The sequence below is a fragment of the Cynara cardunculus genome, assembly GCF_001531365.2.
Source record: "Cynara cardunculus var. scolymus isolate 2C chromosome LG 12, CcrdV1, whole genome shotgun sequence".
NCBI lineage: Eukaryota > Viridiplantae > Streptophyta > Magnoliopsida > Asterales > Asteraceae > Cynara > Cynara cardunculus.
Window position 1 is genome coordinate 19,214,419 of NC_037539.1, and position 13,579 is coordinate 19,227,997.

Below are 13,579 nucleotides of genomic sequence, written 5' to 3' on the forward strand. Positions count from 1 at the left end.
TTCTACAAACTGTTTCTTATCTTGTAGACCCTTTTGGGACCAACAACTCCCTTAAATTGGACACATGAAAGGTATTATGAATAATTCCATAGGAAGTTCTAGTTTATATGTCATTTATTCAATTCGTTCAAGAATAGGAAATGATCCAATATACCTTGGGCTCAAATTGCATTTGTTTCCAAAACGAACCACTCCTTTCCAAGGTGATACCTTCAGCATCACATCATCACCGACTTGAAACTCAATCGGATTTCGACACTTATTAGCATAAATTTTATAACGGTCTTGGGCTGTTTTCATCCGTTTCTGAATCAGTTTAATTTTATATGCCGTCTGCTGAACTATTTTTGGTCCAGCCAGCTGTTTCTCACCTACCTCATTCCAACACAACGGTTTTGACATTTTTGTCCATATAATAGCTCGAAAGGTACTGCTTGGATACTCGAGTGATAGATGTTATTGTAGAAGAATTCGATTAACAATAAATGATTATCCCGTGATCCTCCAAAATCAATGACACAGGCTCGAAGTATATCTTCTAGTGTCTGGATTGTTCGTTCACTTTGTCCATCTGTCTGGGGATGATAAGCAGTACTTAACTTAATCTGTGAACCCATTTCTCTTTGAAAACTTTTCCAGAACATAGAAGTGAACCGACTGTCTCAATCAAAAATTATTGATAACAGAACATCATGACGTGTTACCACTTCATCAATATGTAATTTTGCCAACCGATCCATTGAATACGATTCTTTCATCAGTAAGAAATGAGCAAATTTATACAATCTATCCACAATAACCCATATGCGTCAAAACCCTTTGGTGTTTTAGGTAATTTGGTTATGAAATCCATAGTGATATGATCTCATTTCTAAATCAGAGTTTCTAACGACTGCAACTTACCATAAGGGGGTTGATGTTCTATTTTCACTTGCAAACATGTCATACATTGTTCAACATGTTTGGCTATATCCTTCTTGATACCTAGCCACCAATAGTATTGTTTCATGTCTCGATACATTTTGTTTGTACCCGGGTGGACAGCAAAACGAGATTTATGGGCTTCACTTAAAATGCATTTTCTGAGATCATCATAAAATGTTACCCAAACTCTGCCTTAAAAGCATAACAATTCCTGGCCGTCATTCATCAATTTAGAGATCATCCCACCACATCGTTCCTGATTGATTTTATCTTCTTTCACAGCCTCGCCTTGAAATTTTTGCAATTCTTCCTGAATACTTGGCAATAATTCAGCTCTTAATGATATAGCTTTAATTATACCACTTCTCTCTTTTCGGCTTAAAGCATCAGGTACCACATTTGCCTTACCAGGATGATACAAAATCTTACAATCATAATCAGCAACCAACTTTAACCATCGTCTTTGGCGCATATTTAACTCCTTCTGATGGAACAAATGTTGCAAACTTTTATGATCCGTAAAAATTTGACATTTAGTCCCATAGAGATAATGCCACCAGATTTCCACAGCGCCCAGCTCCATATCATGAGTGAGGTATTGCTTTTCATGGTCTTTTAATTGACGTGATACGTAAGCTATAACATTTCCACGTTGCATCAGCACACAACCCAGACCCAACTTTGAAGCATCATTATAAACCACAAAATCTTCTGTTCCATCTGGTAAAGATAAAATTGGCACGCTACACAGTTTATCTTTCAATTTCTGAAAATTTTTAGTTTGCTCCTCTTTCCATTCAAATCTTACATTCTTTTTCATCAACCCAGTTAGTAGAGTAGCTATAAGAGAAAAATCTTGTATGAGCTTTCGGTAGTAACCTGCCAATCCAAGAAACTTCTAATTTTGGTTGGGATTTTCGGTGCTTCCCATTTTTCAATAGCTTCATTTTTAAAGGATCCACCTTGATTCCCAACTCCGAAATAATATGTCCCAAAAATTGGACTTCCCGCAGCCAGAACTCACATTTTGACATCTTAGCATACAACTTTTCTTGTTTCAATAATTCTAGAAGCAGTCGTAAATGATGTGCATGCTCTTCCTCTGATCGAGAGTATATCAGAATATTATCGATAAAGAAAATCACAAATTTATCGAGATATGGACGACATACTCTATTCATCATGTCCACAAATGTTATAGGTGCATTTGTAAGTCCAAACGACATAACCAAAAATTCGTAATGCCCATAACGTGTACGGAATGCCGTTTTCGACACATCTTCTCCTCGAATCTTCAGTTGATGATAACCAAATCATAAATAAATCTTAGAAAAGTAAGTAGCCCCAACCAATTGATCAAACAAATCATTATGATGATTAAGAGAGGATACTTATTCTTGATTGTTAATTTATTTAACTCCCGGTAGTCGCTACACATTCTCATCAATTCGTCCTTCTTCTTCACAAATAACATCGATGCACCCCAAGGAGATGTACTTGGCCGGACAAAACCTTTATCCAATAATTATTTCAACTGTGACATTAATTGTTTTAATTCTAATGGAGCTAATCTATATGGTGCATGAGCAATTGGCGCAGCTACAGGCAATAACTCAATTTTGGAATTCTATTGATCAATGAGGAGGTAAACTTATTAGGTCTTCTGGAAATACTTCTGATAATTCTCTTACACCGGGATATCCTCCATCTTATTCTTTTCTTTCCTTAAATGAATTGTGTAAGCAAGAAAACTAATACATCCTTTCTACACATACTTTCGAGATTTTATCATAGAGATAAGGTTGGAATAAAAATCTAGCCTATCACCGTAAATTATAACTGGTTGGCTTGATTGTTAGCCAACCAGTTCATGCCCACGATTATATCAAATTCTCTTAATGGTATAGGAAAGAACTGTATAGGTACCTCACACCCTTCTACGTTTATGGAACAAACATTAAAAACTTCTTTAACTGACACTTCACTATCATTTGTTGTTTCTACTACCAATACCTCATTTAACACTTTAGATTCTAAAGGTGCACAGCTAACAAACGATGGTGACACGAAAGAATGATTTGCACCAAAATCAATAAAACTTTGGCACGTACTGAATTAACAAAGAATGTACATGTCACCACTTCAGGATGTTCTTCTGCCTCGCCTATCGTCATCTGAAAGGCTCGTCCTCTAGCCATTGTCTCGCCACGTCTTATTTCCCCACGACCGCTAGGGATATTATGATTCACCATTGGCCCGCGACTGGGTAGAGCATAGCCAGATCCTCGTCTCCCAACAAAACAAAATCCCCACCCCTTAGCTTGCGGGCAGTCAGCATTTACAGGTTGAGAAGAATTGCACATAAAGCATCTTCGTACCATACGATAATCTCTAGCTATATGCCCTGATTCTTGACATTTATAACATGTTCGTGACTCAGTGTTGCAGTTTCCTTGGTGTACTCTATGATATCGTGCACATGCTTTATCAGCAAACCTTGAGATTGGCTGATTCAGATTTTCAGCAAATCTAGGTCTTCGAAAATCAATTGCTACTACTTCCCCTTTCCTTTTATCCCTAACCCTTTCTTGTGGTTGACGATTGATATCTTGTTCAACATTTCTGCAGCATCAACTGCTGCTTGAAATGTAGCCGGGTTTCTAGATATTATATACTTCCGGAGATTAGACTCCAAACCCCAAAACAGATTAGTACAATAATTGAGCATTAGACCAAAAGGCCTAGTGAGTGAATTACCCTCTCACAAAACATAACTTACTTCAAAACCCAAGATAGATCAAACCTGGACCTTAATTTCATCTATCACGGTTAACCAGGTAATACTTAATTATTAAAGAAATTATAGTAACACTTTGTCCTATCCAGACAACACTATGTCCGGAGAGGAGATTACCGGACAACACTATAAACTTATCGGAACAACACTCTGACCGGTGAAGGGTTATCGGACAACACTTGGTATCTGGACAACTTTGATCGGTGAGGGTCCTATCCGGACAATACATATTCGGTGAAGGGTCCTAACCGGATGATCTGATGTACTATGAAGTAGCCTCATCGGTCACTGCCTTAACCGATGAGGGACCTCATCGGACAAGCCTTGTCCGATGAGAGTTGTTCTTGGGAGGTTTAACGGGCAATGAAACAAACAGCAGCAGTAATACAATTTAAACTTTCATCCAAACAACATATGTTATAAATTTATCAAGATATATGGTGATATCATAACAACCAGATATCCAAATCAACATAGAACTCACTTTTGTCTTAAAATTCAGTTTTGGAATATGCTTTTGCTCTATGATCTCCCAAGTTTTTTCCTAGATAAATTTTCAGAGAAAAGAAATTGTCCAAAAGAACTTTCTTCCATCACTTACACTTACTATAAATAGTAAGTAGACAAGAAAAGAGATGGCGCGGTGCATGAGCAGGCAACCCCCCCCCCCCCAATGCCTCCAACCAAAAAATATAATCCAATATAATCATAATCTATGAAGAAACCTACCGTAAATTCTCTATAAAACTCTTAAATGATATATATAATTTAACCCCAAAATTTCCATTACCACAATACTTTAAAACCCGATCAACTATATCTGGAAACCGAATATTACAGAAGTATTGTACAAGAAAACTTTGAAGAGTTGCATCCTAACAATTTGACCAAGCATTTGTGTTCAACATAAAAGAATAGAAAATTTGCAACAGGGGGAAAAAAGGAAAAACTTGCATCACCCTCAACAATAGCAGTATTGGAACCTATAAGGACAAAATGTGTAACAGAAAAAATGTTGGATCAAAAATTGATTATACATATTAGGGCTTCGGAAATAAACCCAAAATTTAATAGTCACACTACAATTAAATTTGAAGGTTAGATTAAGAATATAAAGCAAAAATAACAAAAATACCAGGTCAAACTTCAAATTGGGCGATTCCCTGAAGGAAAAACAAGATCCCACATAAGAAATCTTATTCTCATCTAGAATGCGAGAATCAAACAGTAAGAATCACACAGAAAGAGATTGAGATGTGGAGTAAAAATCGATGATATGCAATTAAACAGGAAGAATCAAAGAAATTGATGGTTTACCTAAAAATCAAAGAAGATCGAACCAAATGTTTACCTGAAATCCTATGAGAAGCGAGAAAAAAAAACCTAAATCGATGGAGCACGGGGGACCCATGAAGTAGCGATAACACAAATAAAACCTGCATCATAAGCTAAATCGTCGTCTTGGAGAAAAGCAATCGTCATCTTGAAGAAAACATCCGTCGTTTGAATCTGAGTTGCAAAAAGGAATCGTCAGTACAAATCATGTGGGTGGGGTGTAAATCTGAGTTGTAAAAGGCTTTTTATGTACATTGGAGTTGTAACTTAGGCTATTAAAATTGTAATTAAGACTTTAAGACTTTGTGCTTGAAAAAATAATACTTTATGTATTTAAGATTGTTTTTAAGACTTTTATCAAATCTAATTTATAAGGTAGTATAGATAGAGTTACTTAAAAGAGTTTGGGGCTTGTGTTTCGTGATTGTTGCATTTGGTCCACGAAACAAATTATTGTTACTTTATATCAAAGTCATTTTTATACTATTTTTAAGAAAACAAAAATTAAAAGATTTAGATTTAAAAATATATTTTAAATCTGTAATCTTTTGTTTTTATCGGTAATCAGACTTCACGATAAATTATGTGATTTTGCAAAATTAAACCAAATATTATATAAAGTTGATTTTTCATCCAATTTTCAAACTTATACATGAGTTATTAACCGGTCGTTCATAAAAATGTTAATTAGAATTAATAAAAAAAAATCGACTGGAATATGTAATTTTTGACCATCCTTCCTCACTTTACAACCACATTTTGAAGCCATTAACCAATTTAGCCCAAAATTATGCAATTGACATCTACCAATTTACATTACTTTTTCAATTAAAATATCAAGTAAAAATGACATTCCTTAAGTTATAATTACGGGACAAGTCCACGATGACACTAGGGTCCATTTGGTTTGCAAGAATGAAATAGATTTGAGGAATTCGGATTTCAAATTCATTTCAATCTCATGTTTGGTTTGTTGGATTGTCTGGATTTGAAATCCTGGGATTTAATTGAAATCATACAAACATAGGATTTTGAAATCCTTAGGAGTGGTTGGAATTTCACGGCATTTCGTAGGATTATATGCAAGAAGGATCTATAAATGTTAAAACATTTGTTTTGTAATAATCGATCGATAAATAAAATATAATTTATTTTTATAATTTTTTATAAATAATGAAATCTAATTTCATTCCAAATCCTACAAATCAAAAACACCAATAATTTCAAATTCATTCCAATCAAAATCTCTACATAAAATCTAAATCCTTCAAAAACAATCGTAATATAGATAATCCTTATGACTAGACAGTAATAATACAGTTATTGCTTTATCAACCAATAGGTTTTAAATAATGGTACAATTACTGCAACTTGCATGATTTTCTAAATTATAATCAAACCTGTTCGATTCATACATCTGAATTTCATTTTTCCTTTTAAGACCTAAAGTAGTTGTTTTCCATTGCTTTAATATTGTTGGTAAAGAGACAATATACATTTATTTAACCGCTTTAATATTGTTGGTAAATATTTAATAAACAACTTTTAAACTTTAACATTATAAAGTCATCGGTAAGAGCTTTTAAAAACAACTTATAAAGCATAGGGTACTACTTATTAATACATACGACTTCTTAAAACTCCCCCGTTTCAATTCCATAGAACATAATACTTGAAAATTTTCAGATTTTTTAAACTAGGAATTGCATTATTTTTTTTAATCCACTTTTTACGATTATTGCATGCAGCTGGTCCCAACATAAAGTAAATGGTTATAGGGTTGATGCAGTGCAGTGTATGGGGAACATCTTTTTGTGTAGTATTCATATCTCAAGTCTAGAAACCCAAATCAAATTCATTGTTTGTGGAGGGAGCATTCTAATCATCAAAATGCAACAAATCATCATGCAACCATATAAACAGAAAGAGCGATGTTCAATATGTTGCAGATCGCATTACAATTAAAATCCTGATGGGAGTTTGTATTACACATTGCTTTGCTTGTAGTACTTGGTGTCCAGAACTTGTTTACCGCACATTGCACAAACCCCTGCACCCACATCCATTAGCCATTACAGGACATGGTATTCAAATTATGATGGATTGATGGATGAAACCAACACAGAGGTAGGGGCTAGGGAACTAAGAAAATGAGAGATGCATATACATACATATATACACACACATACATACATACATACATACATACATGCATACATGCATACATATATGTATACACATACACATACATACATACATACATAAATATAAATATATAGATTGGGATGTACCTTTTGAGTAAGCACATGTATGGCAGTACTTGCCATTTTGGTGTACTTGCTGCTTGCAGATGATGCACTTGGTTGTTCCTAATGGTGTCCATCTACACACCAACAATTAGACCAAGTAATGCAAATCACAAAATTTACATAAGATCGCAATTACAATAAATATGTGTTAATCATATGTATGTTTGATAGACAACTTGCTATAACTTAGATTAGGCATTAGAAGATGATGTTCTGTTTGTGGTTAATTTGATTGAGAATTTTCTAAAGCTTAAGTTTGGCAGCAGCATGGAGAGAATTGGTAACAGAGTGGTGTGGTTTCTGGAATTGATGGCAGCAAAAAATTGAAAGAATTAGAAGAAAAGATGGGACTGCAAACTCACTTCAATTGAAGAGCTTGTGTGAAAAATAATGGAACTCAAAGTCAGAATACAGGGGGGCCAACAGTGGAAGGTATAGACATGAAGGGATCAGCAATAAGCGGAACCAACAAAGACAAGGGAACGACAGTCGTAATCAGGGGCAGAAAGAAGAACAAGAGCAACGGTGTGAGTCCAGGGTTGAAAAATGATGGCAAATCGAAATCCAATGGGGTGACAAAGAAACACTAGGCACTAGGCGACAAGATCAGGGGAAGAGATTGCTGCAGCAGTGGCAATTATGAAGATCACAGGGGCCGCAACGGCAGCGGTTATAGAGATCACAAGGGCAGCTGGCGGCTTTAACAGGCAAGGCAGCATTGGGTGTGGGTTCAAACCCATGGGAAGGAGCCTCGGCTACTGTGGGAGTACAGATTGTGGCAGCAGCAAAGTACCTCATGGAGGAGATAGAGACGACATGTATGCAGAGATGATTTTGAGAAGATGAGATAAAAGCCCTCAGAAAGAGGTTGTATATGGGGAGGAGATTAGGGTATCGGAGGGCTCCCCACAATCAAACTCTGAAGGAGATGATGTGTTGGGTTGTTTAAATTGCATCAATAAGCCTCTCGTATGATATTGTGGCCACATGCAGTTACTAATACCTCGCTTTATAAAGTAATAATCCTCAAGCAACAAAATCTAACTAAAGTTCTGCACATGTTTGCTAGAAGCTTTGATACATATTCAATAATATCATAATTGCAAGATGGTCTCATCCCTTTTGGTGCCGGTTACTTTGAACAAATATGAAGTTCATGTGGAGGTTGTAAAGGTATTTATGGTTGTGGATTAGATATCTATATCTATTTATTTTGGGGAGTTTCCATGATTCAAATGAAAACATGATCAGAATTATAGAATGGAAATATTTGATAAATCAATATATTTGAATAAAGTCCAAATTTTCACAATGGTATTCTTTATCTCCATAAACTTTATTACGAGAAGAAAGGACCTTTTATTCATGCATGTGTCAGTCACATTACTGAAAAGTGCACAACATTTACCAACTCTGCTATTAGAGACTTACGCCAAAGCTTCAATTTCAAAAACTATATGGTGGCACCCTTCAGAAACCTGATTTTTTCCTTAAAACCGGAACCATGAAGCGGTGGCCCATTACACCATAGAGGCCTACGTAGGTCCTCCCCTCTTAACGAGTTGATAGCACCCATGGATTAAGACCTCCCAAATCAAGGCATCAAGCCTTACCACCAGGCAATGCCTTTGGTGTTAGGGAGAGAGACTTATGAATTGTATCCGTTACAGTTTGAGGTTGGTAGTGTTGTGACATCTAACTATGTAAGCATGGTTTGAGATGAGATAGTAAGCTAGTCAAATTTTTAACAAAAGATCTCATTGGTTCAACATGTGCATTGCTTCCCAACTCCACTATCTTTTAACTTATCTTAGGGGCTGTTTGGTTGATGTTCCATGAAGACTTTTGCTTGGAAGTGTTTTCCATAGATGGAAGGAGTGTGTTTTTTAATTGAAAGGGGCAAGTTTAGAAAAAAGACTTGGCTTTCTGCACAAAGCTCTCCCTAGAAGCTTACTAAATAAGCCACTTTTTATATCATTAAGCCATTACCAAATAGTCATGTAAAAACGGGGTTGTGGGAGAGCAATACAAGCATCGTGCTGCTATTTCATCATCAATCCAGTCCCCGTTCACGTTTTTCCTTTTTCTTATATCTGACCAAATAAGCAGCGAGTCCCATTAGCTCATTAAGCTGCTAATCAACAGGCCCTTAGTTTGCTAGCAACTAGTGCAAATCATGAACATACATAATACATCACTATTTATTTGTAGCTCTAAGAAGAGAAAATGGAGAAAGCTATATAAATTTCCTACCAGAATCTTCTCCTAGTCATCTTCCAAACCATTAACGCCCTTTTCACTACTTTTTTTTATTAACCTGGATATCCAACCCGCTATGCGAGCCGACTAATCCTAGGATGAATACCTGTTTTGCAGATAACCCGGAGTCACCGCATTTGGGCCTCCATGGCCACAAGGGGATTTTTATTCCTCCTTGGATTTGAACCTGAAACCTCCTAGTACTTTGGAGCCAAGCTCAAACCAATCAGGCACCACCCTTGTGGTTCCTTTCATGTTAATTTCATGATTCATTCAAAACCCTAAGAGGTAAGCAAAACAGAATTCTCTACTCCACACTAGCATATTCTTTGCCAGATGAATTCATGTTTTCATAAAATATCAACTAAACCAGGTTTCATAAAGTTCACCGGTACAAAAAATAGTTAAAAGGCATAATCATGTCAAAGTAAAATTCCAATAATTCAAAGATACCAGGTTATTTAATCTCATGATTGTTAAATTTAGCTAGAGAAATAATCAAACTAACAGTTTTGAACTTTACTGTTTACCCAATACTCCCATAGATGATGGATCATCCATAACTATAAGTCACAATCTACCTGGTTACTGCCCTAGATCAACTTACCCTTGTCGTTGAAATAGAATTTGATGTTCTTAATAGGAACCCATAAGTTTTTGGTTGAAACTTTCAAGTAATTTTGAATAAGATTTTCTAGGTTTTTTGGAATCATGAAAAAGGGAAGGAAAAAATTACCTGTTTTTCTTGGAGAGAAGCTTGTTTTCATTGATCTTACGGCCACCGCCTTCAGTGGTGTTGCTTGCTCCTTCTTTCCACTTATCTGGTACAATTACTTTCGACAATTTCTTCTCACCTATTCCAATTCAGCCCCAATCATTACAAACCCTAGGAAATTCTTAACACCAAATTTAATTTTTACACTACAAGCACACCGAGATCATTGCAAACACACTCGAATCTATCGCTTAAATTGAAGTAAAAGACTACGAATCAAGAGAGAGGACTTACACTTATCGCAAACCATCGTAGCTTGTGAGAGATTTCCTTCGACTACAATTGCTATTTAACCACGCTGGGAAAGACCTTTTCCAATTCACCAAAATGCCCTTTTAACAAATACCAGCTAGCTCAAAACACCGACAGATATAATCCCAAAAAACCAAAAAAACACAATTCAATTAACCGAACACTTGATACAAAATTAGATCAACTCATTTATATTGGGTTGGAATTATTTGAATTCAACTCAACTCGATGTATTTTTATACTATAAATTTAATATGATAGATATACATTAGATATTAAATCAATCTATAATTAATTATATTCAAAATTATATTACAATATCAACCATAATTTTACTTTTTTATTTGCATGAGACTTCAACTTTCGTTTTTTTGAGTTTGTTAGTCTTTTTTTTTTGTATGTTAACAATCCTTTTTGTATGTTTCAACCAGACCAACCTGCACGGTTTGGGTTGGGTTGGATTGTAGTTTTGCTTGGGTTGGGTTGGGTTGGGTTGGATTGAGATTTTTTAAACCACAAACATTGGGTTAGGTTGTTCAAATGACTTCAACCCAGACAACCTGACCATGTGCAGTCGTAATACTATCCCTCTCTCATACCCGGTTCCAGAGACCCAGGTTTGGCCCGTGGAGCCCCAGCAAGACCTGGTTGCAGCGGCAACCGACCGTTTTGATCCGTACGATCTCGTTTCTCGACTGTTTACGTGATTCTTTTTGCAAAACTTTCGTAACATATTTCCCCAACTTTCCAAAACAAGAATCACTCAAAGATATAAATTCATGTTTAAAGCTAGGGGTGAGCAGCGGAACCGGGTACCCACTTGCGGAACCGGAACTGCCTTGAAACTGCCGGTTCCGGAACCGGAACCGATATAAGTGGTTTTGGTTCCTATAATACAGAACCGATTGAGAATGGTTCCGGTTCCGGTTATCAATTTTTCGGAATGTTACCCGTTGGGACTGGGTACCGAAACCGGCGGGTACCTGATATTTTTCAATTTAAAAAAAATAATTAATTTTTTTAATACTAAATTTAAATTAGGTCAAATAACTTAGAACTCTAGATTCATAATTTGAGATAAAATGATTCGTATTTTTTCAAATTGCGTGTTTAATTGGATTCGTAGTATGTAATCATTAAACTTTGAACTTTTACAATTATAGTATGTAATCGTTAAACTTTCAATATTTACTATTAGTCTATTATAGTTTGTAATCGCTAAATAGTATTTGTAACCATTATGCCGTATAATTTGTATTCTTGTTCATTTATTTAGTGTATTGACAATGTTTTATTTTTTATTTCTAAATAACAAAATTTTAATATTTTAGGAAGCGGGTACCCGGGATCGGAACCGGTTTCTGGCGGTTCCAGTTCCGGTTCCAAAAATTTCAAGAACCGCTCTTTCCAATATCTCAAGAACTGTCGTTCCGATTCCGATTTCTGTCAAAGAGGGCTGGTACCCGCCTATGTTCACCCCTATTTAAAGCTTCAGTTTTTATAAAAACATCATTTTCCTCGTTTTCCAATTATTTGATGGCTTATTGGCCCTGATTTTGGCTGGAAAAAAAGAAAGGAAACCTCCATTTCTCTGACTCTTTAATTTTTCGTATTACTGTAAAGTTATTTGTATGGTTTGTATTTAGAAAAGGAAACCCCAAAGGCCCTTTATATTATATAGGTTGGAATTTCGGTTTAATCATGAAGAGAAATCAATTTTTTTTGGTAACCTCCATTTCTCTGAGTCTTTAATTTTTCGTATTTGGCCAATTTCTATCTTTGACTTGACCATCTTGATCCCCAAAAATAATACCTTCCAACCATTATATTATCTCACTTACATTGTTACAAATAAAATAATTAATACTCCATAATTACTTACAAATTTAAATCCTTTCTATTCCATAACAATAAATAACTACGACTTTATTTATTAATATTTTTCATGCTTCCGTTATTATAAATTTTGGTATGTTACAACTATCATATCGACGCAATATAAATTCTTTTAGGGGTCTTAAAAATGCACTTGTTTTTAAATTGATGTGGTATCCTCTAAGTTAATAAAAAAAATGGTTGAAGTCTACTGGTAATGTTATTGGATATAAGATAGAAAAAAAGATCTACTTAGATGACGCAAAAAATTCGTTGTATGTCATTTTTAATGAAACTGTATTTATATAATTAATATATGTTTATTTTACATTAGGCTAACTCTTTTTTGCACGTGCTTGAAATATTTTATGGGTCCGCCTCTGGCCATAACCCACTCTCTCTAACACTTCTTCCCGTTTATGCATAACTCACCATTAGCCATTGATTACACCTATAACAACAAGAGCCCAACATCTATCCCTCGTCAGGTACCCCAAATAGTTGGGTTACCATCTACCCTCATCAAGTACTCCTAAGAACTCAACATTTTTTTATAAGGAGGGGGGACCCCTCCAGATCAAGCAAAAAAAAACGCTTAAACGCAAGATAAAAAGCACTCGGGTGGGGGTGAGTCCACAACCACCAGAAAAAGCCAAGGAGCCCCGAGAGAAGAGAAGGAAGAGAAAAAGAAACAATCCACAAGGGAAAGGCCCAGACAGGCAAGACCTAGGCAAGCAACGGGGAAACAACAAAGGAAGGAATAGGGGCCTAAAACAGGCTCACCCTATACCAAACCAAAAGAAAAGCACAAACCAAATCAAGTAGCGACCAAGAAGAGCACACACAACAAGGCAAATCACTGGACACCCGAGGAAGGGGTAGTGTCCATCTGCTCAGACTCCTGAGATGTCTTTGGCTTAGCCTGGGAGGGAGTGATATCACTGGTCAGAAATTTAGCAGTATCTTCATCATCTGACTCAACCTCAATCACATCATCCTCATCAAGGAGGTCATCCTCAATCTCAGAAGGAACATAAGGGGCAGGGGCAGGGG

At 35.9% G+C, this 13,579-nt stretch overlaps 1 protein-coding gene across 1 annotated transcript; it reads right to left on the reverse strand.

Moving 5' to 3' along the window:
• Positions 1-6,854: 6,854 nt before the first annotated feature.
• On the reverse strand, positions 6,855-10,723 carry LOC112522993 (cysteine-rich PDZ-binding protein). Its single transcript, XM_025132383.1, has 4 exons — positions 10,634-10,723; positions 10,361-10,478; positions 7,348-7,439; positions 6,855-7,106 (listed from the first exon to the last, which is right to left on the reverse strand). Exons 1-4 carry the CDS (start codon positions 10,647-10,649, stop codon positions 7,042-7,044), a joined length of 291 nt encoding a protein of 96 aa, XP_024988151.1. The 5' UTR covers positions 10,650-10,723; the 3' UTR covers positions 6,855-7,041.
• Positions 10,724-13,579: the final 2,856 nt, after the last annotated feature.